This window comes from Pelodiscus sinensis, chromosome 4, assembly GCF_049634645.1.
Source record: "Pelodiscus sinensis isolate JC-2024 chromosome 4, ASM4963464v1, whole genome shotgun sequence".
In the NCBI taxonomy this organism is placed as follows: domain Eukaryota; kingdom Metazoa; phylum Chordata; order Testudines; family Trionychidae; genus Pelodiscus; species Pelodiscus sinensis.
The window spans coordinates 63,472,439-63,491,275 of record NC_134714.1 but is presented as its reverse complement, the minus strand read 5'-3'; the positions used below and the strand labels follow the sequence as shown (position 1 = coordinate 63,491,275).

The following is an 18,837-nucleotide window of genomic DNA, read 5'->3' as shown; positions in this document are numbered from 1 at the left end:
CCACCTCTAATTTCTAAATGCTTCGATAACTGATCTTTACTCTGTTCATAACCCTGTATTTTCCCTCTATTTTATATGGATTCATATTCTGTTGTTTATCTCATAGGCTGCATATGACAAAGTGAGAAAAGCCAAGAAGCAGGCAGCTGAAAGGACTCAAAAACTTGATGAGAAAAGAAAGAAAGTAAAGCTTGGTACGGTAATAAACATCATTCCCTTTTGCCCTAAGGAGAAGTTTCAGATGCTGGGGTGCTTATATTTCTTCCACTTGTACAATTTTCTGAGTTAAGCTTCTGTCAGGCTAGGTCTACACTACAGAGTTTTGTTGGAAAAACAGCCGTTTTTCTGACAAAATTCGCAGGGCGTCCACATCTTAAGTGAGTTTTTGCCCCAAAACTTGAAAGAACAGAAGGGTTTTTGCGCATTGATAGTCCTCTTTCTACAAAGAAGGCTTTTTGCAAAAGAGTTCTTTGGTGAAAAGGCATGTGGGGATGGGGAAGAGGGGTTTTTGTGCAAGAAATGGCCTCTAGGGGAAAAAAAACCAGGTGCCCTGGTGGCCATTCCGTCCAAGATAATCAGAATATCTCTAGGTGCTGTCTGCTGGCCCCTCTTAAAGCTGCAGTACCCTCACTGTGTGGCTCTCTTCTGCTGGCATTGCCACCCATGACGGAGCCACAAGCCCCTCGAAACCTCCCTGGCCCTTCCAGGGAGCAGCCCCAGGGGTCCCAGGATCTGGCCCCCGGGGGACCAAAAGACACGCCCTGACTTGGTCAGGACCAGAGACTGACGCCCTCCTCGAATTCTGGGGCGAGGAGGAATCCCTGCAAGATCCCTAGGCCAAAAGGTGGAATGCCGAGATCTACTCTTTGATGGCCACATCCCTGGCAGAGTGAGGACACCCTGCCTGGACCATGGAGCAGGTCTGGAGTAAGGTGCAGGAGCTCTGTCAGGGTATGTCAGGGCCACTGAGCGCAGCGTGCGCTCAGGGCCAGGACCCCAAACCTGCCTCTGCTATGCCGAGCTCCACCATATCCTGGGGGGTGGGGAAACATCTTCCCCACCCATTCTGGTGGACTCTGGGGTTAAGACTCATCATAGTCCAGCCAGAGGTTGCTCCAGAGGAGGAGGAGCAGGAGGGCCAGCCCCAGCCGGAGGAGGAAGAGCAGGAGACAGGGACCATGACCCTGTCCCTTGAGACGGTCACCGCCAGCCAGGACGTCTCCCAGGCCTCCTTGGAAGCCTGGGAGGGATCTTCAGGTGAGTTCTCTCTCACACACACACACAGGGTTGGGGAGGTGGGCGCACAGGGAGTGGGGAGCGAGTGTTGCTCGGGCTATATATCATGCTGCAGCCTGTGCAACCACGTGCAGCGTGAATATGTGGCCTGTGGATACAGCAGGCAGCTCCTGAACATGCCCAGGATCTTGCTGCCAGTCTCAAAGGAGGCCACACATGTCTTGGCCCCGGCATGGGGCACAGCCATCTGGAAGCAGGCTAGCCACAAGGGCACAGGCATGAGCCCAGACACACTGAGGAGTGCTGCACACAGGCATGCCTGCACATGCGAGGCAGCAGCTTCTCCCAGAGAGCACAGCGAGCCGCAGCTGTGTGAGTAGACCCCCAGGGATGGCTAGGCTGCTGATGGCTCCTCTGCTGCCCATGAGGGGATCCCACTGTGTCAGGACACTTTGTGTGTGTGTGTGTGTGCGCGCATGTGTGTGTAGAGAGGGGTGGGAAGCAGGCACCATGGTCCTCTGGGCATGCATGGTCTTGCACCCAGGACATCCCTCTTCTCTGAGCCGCGGAATGTGGTGGTTGCTGTTCTCAGAGGAGGGCACAGCCATAGGTATAGTGTCTGCAGGGCTGACTAACCGCCCCTCCTTTTGTGTTTCCACAGCTGGGACAGGGGGCCGAGCCACACCACCGCAGCCATCTGCCAGGGTACGGAGGACCCACAGAAGAGCCAGGATGCAGAAGGACCTGATGCACCAGCACATCAGCGTCCTCTGGGACATCCAGCACACTCTGGCACGCAGGGTTGGTGCTGACCTGGAGTGGCGGAGACGAGCCTGGGGCCAAATGCTGGCACGTTGTGACATTATGCGTGGCATCATGTCCCGCATGGTGACACACCCGCCTGATGCCACTGCTCCTGAGTTCCGCCCTCCTGCCCCCACCTCCTATGGCCATTGCCCATCCGCCAGCCCATCCTGCAGTACCTCTGCTCCCTTCCTTAACAATGCCCATGCTCCCTCCCCAAGTGATGCCTATGGCCCCTTCTCCTGCCAACTCTGACCCCGCTCTGGCCCCTCCTCCTGCTCCCCCTTTGTGGCCCCCAGAGCAACACAACCCTGACAAGGTCCCTGCACCCAAGAGGGCATCTCAAGCTGCCCCACTCTTCCAAGTTCCTTCCTACCTTTTAATGTTCAATTAAAAAAGACTTCTTTTGTTCTGAAACCAAACGTGTGTTTATTGGGAGGTGAGGGAAGGGGAAAAGGGAGGGGTTGAGAGGGGAAAGGGATAGAGCAGCAAGGCAGAGGCCCCTGTTGTGGAGGCTTTGGGGAGAGATACTGGGCTGCTTGAGAGAACCTCTCTCTCCAGACTTCCCAGATGCGCACCTTGGCCTGGTGGGTGGCAGCTGTCTGGGGCTGCTCAAAAGCACAGCCCTCGCGGCTGGCGGCTGCCCCCCACTCTGGGAGGAAGGCCTCCCCCTTGCTCTCCACAATATTGTGAAGCACACAGCACGCTACCACCCTCTTGGGGATGTTGTGCTCCCTGACGTCCAGGCGGGTGAGAAGGCATCCAAAGGCACATGCTACTTGCATCCTGGCTCAGTTGAAGCGGGCATTGAATAGGTCCCTGCTGGGATCGAGGTTGCCAGGTAGGGTTTCGTTAGCCAGGGCATAAGTGGGTATGCCGCATCCCCCATTATGCACACTGGTGTGTTTTGGTAACCCACAGCAAAGTCCTGGCATGGGAAAAAGGTACCTGCCTCCAGCTCGGCACACAGGCCGCAGTTCCTAAACACTCAGGCACCGTGTGCCCTGCCCAACCACGCCACAAAAATATCTGTGAATTGGCCCCGGTGGTGCACCAGGGTCTGCAGGACAACAGAATAGTAGCCTTTCCTATTTATAAACTGGGCTGCTTGATGGTTTGGTGCTCTGATCGGGACGTGCATCGCCTTGATAGCTCCCCCGCAGTTGGGGAACCTCAGGGCAGCAAATCCAGCCATGGTAGTGTCCAGGTCCTTCAGATGGACGACTCTCTGCAGCAGCAGGGAGTTGATGGCCCTCGCCACCTGCAGAAGGAGACAAACACACAAAACAGAGAATGAGAGAGGGGGTGACTCGGCCCATGGGAGGTGCCTGTCCCCCTCCCCTCCTGTGGGCCCCCCTGAAAAAAAACAAACCCAGGAGCCATCTCCTATGAGCCTACTCCTGCTCACTCCTAGCAGCAGGGCTGTGTAAGGGCAGCACTGCACAAGCTCCGCAGGGACAGGGCTTCCCCCTACAGTCCCCAGTCTCACTCTTCCAAGGGTTCCCCTTGTCAAGCACTCTCTCCTCTCCCCCACCACCTCAGTGCAGGGACTGCAGCCCGAAAGCTCCTTACCTTCATAAGGAAGGCCCCAACGGTGGACTCTCTCCCCCCCGCTCCCCCCAACTGGTTGCCCACCGACAAGTAGCTGTCTGAGGTGGCCAACTTCCACAGGGCGATTGCAACCCATTTCTGCAGGGGGGTGGTGGGCTGCAGGTGGGTGTCACATCTCTGGAGAGTGGGGGTGAGCCTGGCACAGAGCTCAAGGAAGGTGGCCTTGTGCATTCGAAAGTTCTGTGCTCACTGCTGGTCATCCCACTGCTCCAGGACCAGCTGGTCCCACTAGTCTGAGCTAATCTCCAGCCTCTCTACAGTGGGGTGCAAAAGCCAGACTGGAGCAGCTGTTGCCACAGAGAGGGTCCCCAGGAAGAGCTTGGGGTCCAGGTCCTCCATGAAGAGGAAGCAAACCTGGCAGCAAATGTGGCCGTGTGGGGCCATCACTTGCCCAGAGGCAGCTCTGGCTCCATGACACGCACATGAAAAAGCTGTGGCATCCAAAAAAGAACAGGGCAACCCCAGCAGGCGCTGCTGAAGCTTTGCTGTCCCTCAAAGAGGTCCATGCGCAGGCAGCAGCAGCAGCAGAGAAATGGCTGTCCAAGGTTACAGCACCAGCCCTTGGAAGCAACTGATGACCTAAAGCCCTGGCTGAAGTTCTGGGCGGCCTTTCATGTGAGAGAGCGTCTAATCAGTCTGAATGCTTTCTTTCGCAAAAGCCCATCGCTTTTTCGATGCGCTTTTGTGTGTAGACACGCTCTTGTGCAAGAAGTTTTTGCGGAAGATCTCTTCCGACAAAAGCTTCTTGTGCAAAAAGCCTGCAGTCTCAACATAGCTTCAGTCAATAATAGCTGAACTTTCTTGAATCATTCTTTATAGAACTGTGATTGTGTGAATTTCCCCTATGCTGTTAGCAGTGGCTGATCCAGGAAAGCACTGGTGAAGGACTGTTACTGATGGCTCAGTGCTTCACCTAAACATAAGGGAGGCAGGAGAGGCATCAGGCAGAGACCTGAGGGAACGAACCCTAGAAACAGCCAGATCTGGAAAAGGATCTCTAGCTTCTGGTGTCGTGCAGCCTGGTTTTATAGACAATAATGACAATAACTGGGGATGTGGTTTTCTGCAGACCTTGAAGCCCGGGAACGAGAAGCCCAAGCTCATGTGAGTGAAGAGGAAGAGATCCGAATAACCAGGACACTAGAACAAGAGGTAATAAAGATTTATATGTTGTGTTATTTTGAGGCAGACAGGTGGTTGAAAGCCTTTTAACATGTAGCTGTGGTGATGAGCTGAGACCCAACAAATCTCTCTGAACTGTAGCAGTTCATCAGCCTTTTGGAATAAATGGTTCCTGTGGAATAATACCAGCCTCATGAATAGGGCATTACCAAATTCATGGTCCATTTTGGTCAATTTCATGATCAGGGTTTTTAAAAATTGGTCCTGGCCTGACATGCTGGGACCGAGAGGCACAGAAGGGGGTAAAACTTGTGCCTGGATGTGGTCCTTTGTCTTAAGTGTACACATAGACTTAGAGCTCTTTAAAGATTAAGCTGTCACTTGGTACCATTATTTCTATTTTCTATCTTTATTTTCTTTGTAACCATTTTTAAGATCTATATTTGCTAGCAGTTAAGAAATAGAGCAATAGCCATTGTAACCATATGCTTTATAAGCCTTCTTTAATAAACCTGTAACTGTTTTAAGTTTTTAACCTGACTCCTTCAGTTGCTGTAACAGAACCAAGCACAATTTAAAAGAACTTCAGCCAGTCATAAGGGATAGGTATAGGAAGTGCTTGGGCATTTTGGATCGTGTCACTCCCAGGTGACAGATCCGTTGGGGCATCTCTCAGTCTTCCCTAGACTGCCCGCTGCGAAGGGATCCTGTATCCTAGCAGCTGAAATCTGAGATGTAATAAGCTCTTCCTATAAACTCTGGGGCATCTGTCAGCCTGTTGGCTGCCCTCTGCGACAGGACCCCGGTCCTAGTGGTAAAGGCACGGACGTTAAACCTTTTCTCGGTAACACACACACATACACACACACACACACACACACACACACTGCCCTGACCGTCGGCTGACAGGTGTGGACCTGTTGCCTTTTGTCTGATTGTGACCCTGCAACCTCAGTACACTCAGGCCCTGCAGCCTGGGAGTGAGGTCAGGTCAGAGCTCCCCAGCTCTGCCTGCCTCTTCCTAGCCCTGCCCCATCTCAGGAAGCCTCTAGCTCAGGGTTTCCCAACCTATGGGTCGGGATCCAAATATGGGTCACCATTACATTTCAAAAGGGTCACCAAATATCTCACCAGGTGGCTCTGCCCCTTCTCTTCCCCCCGTTTTTGAATTGCCTTGGGTCACCAAGTCTTCCTGAATTGTCAAAATGGGTCCCCATGTGGCAAAGATTGGGAACCGCTGCTCTCGCTTCTCTGGCAGCCAGGCCCTCCTTGCTCTTCAGCTAGAGCAAGAGTGTGTGTGTCATCACCTCCCTGCCTGAGCTCTTCTTTATACAGCCCCCAGTTGGGCCCTAACCTTTAGTGTCTACCTCAGCAGTGATTTTTGCACTCAGCCCTCTCTCAGGGCTGGCTTTACTCTTTAAGGGCCAGTGTGGGGCAGACTCCCCGTCACAATTACATATCAATTAGCAGACTTTCTTGGTAACATAACTGGTGTTTGTTCACGCCTGTCTCCCCTGTAGGTAATACGCCTGCGGGAAGAGGGCTCCCGGCAGCTAGAAGAGCAGCAGAAACTCATTCAGGACCAGATCCGACTTGAGAGAGAGCAACGAGTCCAAGGTAATGGCAAATGTGATTGGAGGCGTCATCCAAACTGCAAGTTTAGAGTCCCAGATCTTTCATGAGCTGACTTACATGGGTAGCACACTGAATAGGGAGATGTCCAGTATGGCTGTACTCCCTTATCTTGGCCACTTCTTAGACACCCGTGTCTCTGGCTTGCTGCTGGAGGAAGGCAGTGCTCATATTCCTGCTGAAATCCTTCCCACAGAAAGGCTATGTCTACACTACAGAGTTTTTTCAGAAAAACAGCTGTTTTTCTGGAAAGGCTATGTCTACACTACAGAGTTTTTTCAGAAAAACAGCTGTTTTTCTGGAAAGGCTATGTCTACACTACAGAGTTTTTTCAGAAAAACAGCTGTTTTTCCAAAAAAAACCTTGAATTATGTCTACACTGCAATCACGTTCTTTCAAAAGAAAATCGAAAGAACAGAGGTTTTTCCAAGAGCGGTAATCCTCTTTCTACAAGGAAGAAGCCTTTTTCTGAAAGAGCTCTGAGATCCTTGGGTAGAAGATGTGATGGAAGGGCAAAGTATAATAATCCCTCAGCAGCACAGACTGGCCTACAGAATTAATTCTGTGGTCTACACTAGCCTTATTTTGTTTTCCTTGACATTTCTCACGGTTGTTACCACCAGTGCAGCTCTGCTGCTAGGAGAAAGAGTGGACAGGTTTCTCTCGCCACCTTCAGTTTTAGTGGTGTCTCACTTTGATTAGAGCAAGTCTAAACAGCATGGTAGAAAAATACTGGCAGCCAGCAGCGTCTTGTCTATGCTAAGCTGTTGAACCATGGTCAGCAACAACAGTGGGAAACTTGAGTGGGGAAGAAGCCCAAAAGACAGGATTGCTATTGCCTTGTACATCTGCACTGACAAACTGTGTAGTGTTACTGTTTATCCTTGTGTTTTCCCCCTGGTGTTTTCACTTTCTCCTGTTTGCCTCCTAGGGAAACATGGGAATGGTGTAGAAGGCAAAGGAACTCCCAAACTCAAAGTAAGACATCTTTAAAAAAATTGGGCCACATGACAGGCCTGGCTACTAATTTGTGTAGTATTGTTAACTGGTTGGTGCTCACTGCCAGAAAAGGGGCATCTCTCCTTTCACCCAGACTCGGAATACCTGCAGTCTAAGAGAAAGCTGAAACTCCTCTGTCCAGCACGCTCAGTGCTTATTGAAACTCTCCACTCTCATCTTCCAACTTTATTCTTCCCTGTAGCCTGATCTCAAAACCAGGAACCATAAGCTTGGAAATCAGATGTGTGCACTTTACACACTGGGAGCATATAGTTATTGCTTTACTTTCAGGTGCTTTACAATGTAAAGTAAGGTTTTTTGGTTTTTTTTTATTCCACTGAGAACTGTTTAGCCCTGTGCCTCTGTATAACTTGTTTCCTGTAGTCTGTACATGCTGATATTAAAATCACTATCTTGGTAGCATGGTGGATATAAATATCAACAGGAGACATATGCTTATTCTGTAGCTGGCAAGAACCATCTTCAGTACAGCAATGTGAGTTGAAATGGTCAAAACTAACATGCAGCTTTTTCTTTTCTAGCTAAGATGGAAATGCAAGAAGGATGATGAAACAAAAGGGGGATACACAAAAGAAGTTCTCCTGCAAATCCTGCAGAAGGTTCTGTTCTGAGATGCTCTTTCCTACCACTTGATAGCCCCCAACCTTGATGCCGTAAGAAAGGGCGGAGAATTGTGGTGGATCTACATATAAACCAAAGTAGGGATGGAAGGACTAGTCAACTATCCGATAAGCAAATACTTATCGGATAGTCAACATGTGAGTTGACTAGTCGCTTTTCACCCCTGACCCCCCCTCCTCTATCGGAAAGTGGCAGCAAGAGGGGGAGGACGACGGGGCACTTCAAAGTGGCAATGCCGCTTGAAGCCTGGATCCAGACCTCAGGCTCCACATGGCACTGCCACTTTGAAACGGCACGGGGAACCCCGCATCAGGCTCCCCTCTTGAGTTTCAAAGCGGCAGCACTGCATGGAACCCAGGGATAAGCGGGGGAGTCCCCAGCTGATCCCGAGCTCTGTGCGGCACTTTCGCCCTAGGGCTGTTGCTACACTTCAAAGGCAGACTAGTCATTTTCCCCCTCCCCTTGCTGCCTCTATCAGAGGGGGTACTTCAAAGCACCATGTGCAGCCTGGGCCAGACCCCAGGCTCCATGCAGCATTGCTGCTTTTGAAACGTTGCATGCAGTCCAGGGCCAGCTGGGGTATCCCCAGGCTGCACCCAGTGTTTCAAAGCGGCAGTGCTGTGTGGAGCCCGGGATCAGCTGGGGACTCCCCTGCTGACCGTGGGCTCCGTGTGGTGCTGCCACTTTGAAATGCCACGTGGAGCCTGACACTGGTCTCCCCGTGGCGTTTCAAAGCGGCAACATTGCATGGAGCCTGGGGGTCAGCGGGGAAGTCCTCAGCTGACCCAGGCTCCACATGGCGCTTTGGCCTTTGAAGTGTAGCAACAGCCCTAGGGCTGTTGCTACACTTCAAAGGTGGAGGCACCCTATTGACTAATCGATGCAAAATGCATTGACTATTTGATTAGTCAGTTACTTGGTATTTAACATCCCTACATTGAATACTAGCTGCTGTTGGGATGGTATGCTGGACTAGATCACCTGTGATCTGATTCATTGTGGCATATAACCTGAAAGACAGTTTTGTATGTAGCTGTTAGTTTTCAGGCAGGCAGTGTTCCTACTGAGAGCAGTGAAAATAGCTATAAGCTATGGTAGATCTAACGCTTCTATACCATTCCTTGGAGTGACTCTCATGGGACAGTAGCAGCTGTGACTTCATCCTGCCTTCTTGTTCCCTCCCTCCTGCCCTCCCCCCCTCCCCCCGATAGTAGCTTTTTCTCCCATAATCAGTGTTTCCATGTTTGATTTAGGGATGTTAAATACCAGTTAATTTAATAGTCAGTTAACCTCATGAAATCTTATTGGTTACTCAACTATTCTGTAGTCCCCGAGGGCAAGGCCGGCAGCCAGTGCACTTTGGCCCAACTCCTGAGGAGCTCCTGTCTCTGTATCAGACGCAGCAGTGTGGCGTGCCAGGCAGGAGCTGGTCCACAAGGGGAGCCTGTTTAGAAACCAGCTCCCCTTATGGACTGGCTGCCAGTTGCCCTGCGCTGTTGCCTCTGATACAGAGACAGGAGTGCGGGGTGGCAGCAGCCCCTGTTCAGGTGGGGAGGGAGGGGGGCAGGCTGAGCTCCCAGACCTAGTGGGGGTAGACCCCGCGTGAGCCAGGACTGAGTCAGGGTGCTGGCCAGCCTGCTAAAAATGTACTGGCGGGGGTGGGGGAGGGGGGAAATGTGTGTGGTCTATAGCATTAACCTATAAGCTTTTGCTTATCAATTAATTGACTACGCTATTACGTCCCTTGTTTGACTGGGATACATTTTGCTGCTTCTGTATCTCACTTGTCTCTTCTCATTGACTCTGACAGTATGGTGAAGTGCTGAACTTGGTGTTATCAAGTAAGAAGACTGGGAGTGCGGTTGTGGAGTTTGCTACAGTTAAAGCTGCTGTAAGTTTAGCAGAATACTTCAGGATTTATTTGTTGGGAAGTCTGGAGGTGGACAAGGGAATATTGATTGATGTTGTGGAGAAAAACTGGAACTGGCTGGTGATGGTGAGGATGCTGTTACATGTAATCAAGGCAGTGAAGAGAAGTATAACTGGAGCCTGGTCTGTATGGGAACAAAATTCTAGGGCCACGTCCTCAGCTAGTATAAATTGCCATAGCTCCATTAACTTTAACTGAGCTCTGACTCATTAAAACAGGTTGAGGCTCTTACTCGTATTCTTTTATTCTTTATACCAAAAAATTATTCATGTTCCTTGTACCAAATGCACTGAGAGTGGTAATTCCTGTTTGACACCAATGTAGCCTTCGTAAAAGGGTATTCTTCACTGGCAATGGGCTGCAGTGGATCCTGAAGTTTTGTGCCCTATTTGGCCTGGCTTTTGGATTAAGCATGGGAAATCCTACTTACTAATTTCAATAGTGAGATGAGGATGGTGGTGGGTTTTGAAATGAAGATGGTGATGGGAGCATGTTCTCACTGATAGGAGATGGCAGTGAAGAATGAAGTTGGTTTGATAACTAACCCTCTAAAGATCTCCTGGTTAGAGGGTCAGCCACAGAACAATCCCAGCATGAAGTTCCCTGATAGCACTCGCCAGCCTAGAGCTTCTCAGGTAAGGAGAACACAGGCACTTTGTCACTTGTGTAGCAACCCAAACTGATATTCTGCTTCACAAACATAGTAAGAATATGTTCCTTCCCTGGACAGTTTACTGAGGGTCTCCTCACTAGACATCTGCCTTCCTATTCAGCCTTTGATATTTTATAATGCTCCAGTGGCCTTTTCAGAAGTATCTCTGCCATTGGAAACAGCAAAATGAGAGACAGGCTACTTGGATCATTTCATCCTCCTCTTAGTCTTTCTCTTTCCAACTGAGAAGCAGAGAAATTCTCTGCTCAGCAATAAGGTCCTGTAGACTCTTCCCCATGGATTTATTATAATTGATAAGAATGTACATTTTCCCTGATGCTGAAGGTCCTTTGATGGATTGCTGATTAAAGGGTTGAACCAGAATTCCTTCAAAGCGCACTTAAGTATAAGTTGGGTCCATCAGGGGGAATGCTTGGTTCTTGTGCTGGTGAAACTGTGTGGAGGAGGAGATGTATATATGTAAATCTGAGGAGGAGAATGGCAGCTCTGTCTGATTCAGGTAAACAAGGTTTAAAGTAGGGGTGTGCCTTTTCCTATTATTCCTTTGAAAGTAGTCTCATCTCCACCCATTGTTAATGCAAATCAGCTGCTGGGCAGACAACTTAGAAAACTGTCATAATACAGCAAAATGCTTGGGGAAAAGTGCATCTGGAATATGGTATAATATGAGATGCGTGGAATATAATTGTTAAATCTTGGCTGCATTCTGACTACTTCTCCAAAGAATCTCCCTGGCTGTCTCACACCAATAGCAATATTCCAAATTTGATACAATAGCAAGACTTGACTCTGCCACTGATTTGCTGCATGACCTCGGCCAGTCACTTCATCTCTCTGAGCTATATTTCTGCCACTGAAAAACAGGAATTATGCCCCCCCTCCATGAAGCACTCTGAGCTCTTAAGATGAACAGTGCTATTATGAAGGGCAATTCAGTTCCTAGCATAGTCTTTAAACTACCTGGACCCACCTCCTCACTCAAAAGTCAAAGCCAAACCCTGAAGAGCAGTCATTCCCATGAGAGTGATCCTTCCTCACACTCTGCATATGCTCTCAATCCCTTTTTTCAGTGGGTGTTTGGAAACTAGGTCTTGTGCGTATGGAATAGCTAGATATTTTTAGCTGCTTCAAAGTCTGTTTGATGTTCCTACCTTTATTTGACTGACTTTTCACTCCACAGCATATTCTAAACAGAATTGCCAGGCCACCACTGCAGGTTTTGAGCTTGGGTGTTTCCACTAAGAGCACACACCTGTTTGAGAAGAGTGGCTTTCCCATCTGATGCAGCTTAGGTGGTTATGGTGACAGACGCTCTCGCCCTGAAAGCATCAGGGAGTGGAGCTGACTGGATCTACACATGCAGTACAGAGCTGACTTTGAGTTCTACAGACATTCTAGAATCTTTAGGGTGGTCATAGGATGGAAAAATACGAACCGGCTTAGTCAACTTCAGAGTCCCTTAGTAAGGGCAGAAAAGAGTCCAGTCAGAACTAGACCCTGGTGTTTTGCAAATGCTAAATAGCATGTAATAAAACCAAGAAACAAAAAAGCCTATTAAATGAAAATCATACTGTGCAGTGGTGATTCCTGCCTTGGAAGGCTACACCCATCTCGCCACTCTAGGCATTGCAACATAGTGCATGGAGTTGCAGTGCTGCTCAGGTTTAGTCCAGCTATCCCTCTATCATGATGGGAGTGGCCAGGCGAAATATGGCATTGCAATCTGGGCCAAATTTGATCAGCACTCCAACCCCATGCACTAGGTTGCAACACCCACAAAGGGAGCTGGCCCAGCCATATGGGACAAGAGCTCCTGCCACATAGAGTGCTCAGGATGCGTTCTGCAATACCCTCCATCGCCAGGAATGACCTGACCTCCCCCAGGTCTTTCTGATTTCCTCAGGATCTCCAGAGCCAGTCCCAAGGGGCAGGACCTGACACCCCTACCTTTAGGCTTCCAACTTCCTTCTTCCCCTTCTCGCCCCTCCCCAGGGAAGAACTCAGGCTCTCTCCACGGTCTTTCACCCTTGAGTCATGGGGCAGAACCCAGCCTCTTGAGGCTTCTGACTCCCTGGGGTAGGAATTGGTTCCCCCTCCCCAAGCCTGTCACGACATAAGGAAATAAAATAAAATTCCCTAAAATTAAAGCACAATTATAAAAATCTAAAAAAGCATTTCACTTGGCTCTGTTCATACCTAAAGGGTTGTTAATGCAATTGGAACTTGCTGATGGATTTGTGTAGTTTGCTTCTGAGAGCCCTGGCCTGTATCTAGGTTTATCTTGGCTCGTTTCCATGGCAAAAGATTGTTAGCTTCTGCCTGCTGTGAGTGATTAGTGTGGCTGAGCAGAGAGAGAGGGTAGGCCAAAGCAGACAGTGATATCCCTGCTGGGTGGAGGTGAGAGTCACTGTTTTTTAACAGAGGCTCTCCAGTCTGGCGGGGCTGAGAGTCACTTGTTAGAATGGTGAGTATTTGTGGCCTATCCCTGAAAGGTACATTAGCTGAAAAATTACATTTCTGCCTGGCGACACTACTGTTATAAGTAACACCTACCATCCCCATGATAGCACCCTCCAATCCTCTGGTTCCCCAGCCTGAGAACTGTGGGATCCTTTTTCATTCCTGCCTTTCCTTCTCCTCTCTTACCCATGACTTCCCCAAACTATGCTGCTGATTTCCATACATTTCCAAAATTCATCCCTGCTGCCAAAATATAAATCCCTGCTCTTGTAATTTCTTGTCCTGGCTGCATTGATCTGTGCCATCAATTCTCCTCTCTCCAGTCCTGGTTCTGACCACTTCTACCTCCTACATTAGTATCTTCTCTGGCTTCCCTTCTATATTAAGTTCAAGGTTCTTGCTCTTAAGCTGTCCTTCAGCTCAACCCTCATCCCATCCCTTTGATCTGCACTCATTTAGCTGCTGCTGCCTTTGAATACTTCCTGCTTTTTTTCATGCCATCTCATGTGCCTCGATTAGCCTCCCACTTCATGTTAAATTGAGCTCCCTCCCTGCTCTATTTCTGGAAATTGCTACAGAGCCACCATGTTCTGACTACAGTGCGCTAACTGTTCTACCGGTTTTTTCCCCCTGTAGACTATGACCTCCCTGGGGCATTGTGCAAGCTTTTGTCTGACAAATTATAGCTGTTATTTAGTGTTGATTACACCGGCACCAGCAAATCATTCACAACACTGTCTTATTGGTATCAGGAAGGTTTTGTCTGAGAGCTTCTTACCAGTCCTGCCCCTTTAGTGGTAGCTAGGTTTCCAGCGGTGTCCGACAGTTGCTGAAAGCAGCTTTCTCCCTGGCACTGTCCTATGCATTTTCTAAGCTACTTTAAGGTAGCAGTAAGACTTATTAATGCTGCTTTTTTGTCTTATTTGAAGCTAGTGGGATTGGAGTTATATGCACCTTCTTTGATATAGTTCACCCAAGGCTAACTGCAGCAGATGCCTCTGGTTAGTAACCCCTAGAGCAGTGGTCTCCAACCTTTTTAACCACAAGATCACCTTTTCAATTTAAGTGCAATGTAAGATCTACCTCACACCTAAATATCCTTGCCCCACTTCCTTCCCACCCCTTCTTTGAAGCCCTGCCCCTGCTCCACGGCCTCACCCTGCTCACTCCATCCCCCTTCCTCTCTGATCCTCACTCACTTGCACAGGCTGGGGTAGGGAGTTGGGGTGCAGGCTCTGACCTTGGGTGAAGGGGTTTGGAGTGTGGGATGGGCTCAGGGCATCGCCCAGGGTGGAGGATTGGAGTCCAGGAGGGGTTTTCGGGTGCAAGCTCTGGGAAGGAGTTTGAGTGCAGGGGGACTCCAGTCCGGGGCAGGAGGTTGGGTGCAGGAAGAGGAGGTTCGTGGCTGGGACAGGAGTTCAGGAAGCAGGCTTTGTTTGGTCACCGTTTAACTGAGATGGTTTCCAGGTGGAGCAGTGGAGTTAAGGCAGGCTTACTCCTGCCCTGGACCTGCACCACTCCTGAAAGCAGCTGGCATGTACAACAATGGCTCCACGTGCTGCCCCTCGTCTATAGGCACTGAGCCCATGGCTTCTACTGGACATGGTTCCCTATTATTGAATCAATGGGAGCTGCAGGAGTGGAGTCCTCCTCCTGCTCTGCCTTTCTCAGAGGCTGCAGGGACATGCCAGCCACTTCCAGGAGCAGCAGTTACCACAGGGATAATTACTCCAGCCATGACGGGTTAGGCATTTTAGAACTCACTGCTCAATTAAATTTAAGCGTAAGAGAGAAATGAAAATTATGAAATGCACAGACCAGTCAAAAACCAAAAATAACCCACTATGCAAGCAGTAAAAGTAGTAACAACCTCCCCCCCCCCACACACACATGTTGGGTCAGAGATGAAAGTGAAGGACAGTTGGTGTTTGAGAGAGTCACTCTCATGCACTGTGTGTACCTGTCAGAGATTTGCATTGCCAAGCTCCCTCCATCCCCTTCTCTCTGTGGAGATGGGGTTCAGAAGTGGGAGGAGGATGGACACCCTGACATACACACCCCTCTTCTCCCTCCCACACCCTGCACAGCAAGCAGGAGGCTTCCCAGGGGGCAGCTTTAAGGCAGAGGGCAGGAGCAGCATGATAGCGGGTGGAGGGGCAACTGAAGAGCCAGTGTTTAATAGCTTCCTGGCCAAACCAGTCAGGATCACCTGTCGGAGGCACCAAGGTCTACTGGTTGGTGACCACTGGCCTAGATGATTAGTACAGTATCTGCTAATGGAAGGATGTCCCAACTGCTGCAGTTCTAGCCTTTCCCACTAGGAGTAGAAGAAATTGGTGCCAAGCAGTAACTTCACTGCCCCCCAACACCTTTGTAGTAAAAAGATGAGGGATCAAAGAGGACAGAACCCCAATGGACACTTACCTCACAAATCAAGAGAGTTGTGATCTTGGTACCTTTATTGTTGTGGCTTGGTACAAGTGAAATGAGGCAAAGACAGACTTATAATGACAGATACATTTATTCTCACCTGTGATTACTTACAGCTGATTATTCAAAGCATGCTCTAAGAAGCAATATCTACATAATTGTTCCACTTGCTAATAAGATGTAGAATTCGCTGTTGCTATGTTGTGAGCCGTTTTGTCTGCTTACCTTTTTCCAGTTACAAGGTTGATGGGAATGCTGCCCATCACACAGAGTTGGGAGGGGAGATACAAAAATGCACTGGAAAAGGAACATCCTGAATCATTATCTCGATTGTCTTTGCTTCACTTGGCTTTGAAATACAGGAGCTGCCATCTCCTCCAAACTGTCCAGTTACCCAGGAATCCTTTTTGTATGCCCCTTGCTCTCCTCATGCCTTTTATAGTCCCAGCGGGGTTCCAAAAATAACAGGTCTCTGTACAGAATGTGGCCTTTCTTTCCCCAAGATGAGGTACAGTGTCAGCAGTGGAGAGGAATTTCCCTGTCCATTGTAGAAAATGGAAGTGCATTAGACTGGAGTCCAGTGTGTGGCTCTCTCATATTGGTGCACTGACAGCTCAGTGGGAAGGGTGCTCTGAGAATAGACACAAATGGCTTACGGTGGGTAAGACAGGACAATAAGACAGGCACTCCAGGGTAGGGATACGCCAGTATCTCCTCTTCTCTTGTGAGGGGTAAGGAAACTACCAAATGCTGATAATTAACTTAATAAATTAATTGGTAAACCCTTTCAAGCTGCATAATCTCTTGGATTCTGTTTCCTGAGAGTCTGCAGAACATCTTCCAGGAGTGATAGCCCCAAGTCCACTTTGAAGGAAAGAAAGAGGTCAGAGCCAGTTTCAGAGGTCCCCCAGTCCGTAGCCTGGTCTGTGTGGGAGTTAGTCACGTGTGTTTGCGTGGCTTTATGGTACTGAGGAGTAGCACTGGAAAAGGAAATGGCTGTAGAGTGAGACTCCGTGTGGTCAATTATGTTGGGGCAGCTGGAACTGTCTAGATACAGTCGGGGTGGCTTTGGAGGTGCCTGAGCTTGGGCTAGGTTTTGCTCACTTTTACATAACAGGTACTCTGATTTATCCTTCAGGTCTCTTAGTGGTTCCCTCTTGTACTGTCCACTGTTCTCAAGTGTCTGGCTGTTCTGATTCAAGATGATGACTTGATTACCCAGCTTTTTATGCCTCCTGAACGAAAGACGCTTGAAGAACGTTGTGGATTTGATGGATCCTCTCCGCCAAGTATCCATGCTAGGCAGCAAAAGGAAGGGAGTTGTTTACTGCACTGTGTAGGAGGCTACTGGACTCCAGTCTTGAGTTCAGCAAAGAGCCACAACTCCTGTAAGTGAGAAAACAGGCTAGTATCATAAGAAATGCAAACTCATTTCTAACCTCGCCCTGAGTTAATGGAGCTACCAGATCTTTTGTTCATTTTCTATAGGAGTGTCCCTCTTTAGTATAATAAGGATTATGATATCTGCCTATTTATGCTGCGAAAAGAACCTGGTGAACAGCAGCAATGGCATGTAGACACAATGAGAACAGATTAACCCAGCATCTAGAATAGAAGAGCATGTTGATACCATGGTAACCAGGCACCTTCATGGTGAAGGGCACAGCACAAAAGCCTCACTGAGTAGGTAGAAGGGGAGCCATTAGCTCTGTCAAACTGAAGCGCACAAAAGAAATACAGTCCTAGAGGAATTTCAAATAAAGCAAGTAGTAGAGACTCTATAGGAAACGAGCAATAGGAAAATTGATTTTAGAATAATGACTTACTGAGGCAGAGCAGCAGCTTAGTTTTGCAGGCAGAAGGGAGATGGCTGAATTCAGAAACCAGAACCAAGACCACCACCGTAGATGTTTTTGTGTCGTGATCAGCACCTCTTGGCAAGATTCTGCTGGTTTGGAAACAGCCGGTAAATCCTAGTGCCTCTTTCTCTTCTGCTCTCTTCCACCTCTCGTCATCTGCCTCTTGTCACTGCTTCCCAGGCTCTGATTCCTTGTGCGTATGTGTTTGTTTTGAGCCAAGCCCTTGCTGAGTCAGCCACGTCAGAAACTGGGTTTTGCACTATTGGTAATTGCCAAGATTGCAGGAAGTAGGTATGTGGAGAGTAGTGAAGCATCAACCCATGCTCTGTCCGAGGAGAAGGCAAGATTCCTGGGGAGCATTTAAATTGATTTCAGGAGATTCAGCAACATGACCTCTTGTTTTGTAACACCGCTTGAGAAAACTTGGATTCTCCCTATAAAGCTCTAACCACGGTGATTTCTGATTGGCTCACTGAATTGGTGAGCTCTACAGATGGAAGGAGGGGGCGGTTCTTTTCTCCTTTAGATTTTAAAGCCTGAAGTGTCGGGTGGTGATGCATACATTCTGCTGTTGGTGACTCACGTGCAAGTGCCTCGTGTTAGCTAATTAACCAACCCAGGCAGATGGCAGTGGGAAGTTGTTCATTGGGTAGGAGCTCCAGGTTAGCAATGAAGGGATCTAGTTCAGCCACTGAAGATTGATTTGATTTGGCACAAGTGCTGACTTTCTCTGATCTTACCTGTATCCTTGCTGGTGTCTGAATCATAAGTTTGTTAATATAGATGCTAAAATATCAGTAACAGCATAAGTCTCCCATCTTCCCACTTTGAGAGATCAGTTTTATCCTGGGCTCTCTATCCTTCTCAGACCTATTCCCTCTCTCCACTGGAGGAAGCACTTTCCTGGGGTGTGATGGAGCATTCATACCTGCCTCCTTCTCCTCTAGGGGTCGGCTTTTCTTGCCCTTTCATATTCAGATGTCTGTTTCAGTCAGCATAGAACATGACTTTTTCCCAGCAACGTGAACATTAACATTTTATTCATTTTCACTGTTATTTTGTTAAGGTGGCTTTTTGGTACTTCTAGGTGTCAAGAGAACAAGACAAATATGTAAAGATGTTGCTATATTTTGGGGAAATCTTGGGGGATGGGACCATGTACTCAGTCACTTTGCAAATACCAGTGCCACAAAAAGCAGCTGGGCTCTGACAAGGTAGCTGTTTTCTCTCACTTGCCTCATGGGCAACTAAGACTCTACCGTCAACCTCTAGCTGACTGGAGTTGCTGATACATAAAGCAGCACAGCTACCTTGGCTCCTCAGTGCTAACACAATGCCTATGAGCTGTCCACATTGTGCTAAGGTACTCACACAACAGAAAGATAGCCCCTGCCGCAGAGAGAACTTACAATTTAAGTACAAGACACAAGAGGTGGATA

General features: G+C 48.8%; 2 protein-coding genes across 4 annotated transcripts in view; one reads left to right on the top strand and one right to left on the bottom strand.

The window, feature by feature from the left end:
- DNAJC17 (DnaJ heat shock protein family (Hsp40) member C17) overlaps positions 1 to 18,837 on the top strand; it is a 32,471-nt gene that overhangs the window by 12,166 nt on the left and 1,468 nt on the right. The window contains exons 4-11 of one of the 3 annotated variants that reach the window (XR_012903435.1): positions 107 to 194; positions 4,721 to 4,803; positions 6,294 to 6,390; positions 7,337 to 7,383; positions 7,947 to 8,024; positions 9,857 to 9,937; positions 10,483 to 10,611; positions 16,678 to 16,927. Coding sequence is in view for 2 of the 3 variants with exons in the window: in XM_014576318.3 (XP_014431804.1) it covers positions 107 to 194; positions 4,721 to 4,803; positions 6,294 to 6,390; positions 7,337 to 7,383; positions 7,947 to 8,024; positions 9,857 to 9,937; positions 10,483 to 10,611 (603 nt within the window). In the remaining variant the exon portion in view is untranslated. The remainder of the gene's footprint in view (positions 1 to 106; positions 195 to 4,720; positions 4,804 to 6,293; positions 6,391 to 7,336; positions 7,384 to 7,946; positions 8,025 to 9,856; positions 9,938 to 10,482; positions 10,612 to 16,677; positions 16,928 to 18,837) is intronic. The other 2 variants (XM_014576318.3, XM_075927114.1) reach the window with 2 other exon arrangements.
- Positions 15,612 to 16,836, bottom strand: C4H15orf62 (chromosome 4 C15orf62 homolog). Its single transcript, XM_075927115.1, has one exon. The coding sequence runs from the start codon at positions 16,834 to 16,836 to the stop codon at positions 16,327 to 16,329; it is 510 nt and encodes a 169-aa protein (XP_075783230.1). The 3' UTR covers positions 15,612 to 16,326.

Coding starts and splice junctions, on each gene's coding strand:
- C4H15orf62 (XM_075927115.1), bottom strand. CDS start 16,836: ATGGATACTTGGCGGAGAGGATCCATCAAATCCACAACGTTCTTCAAG.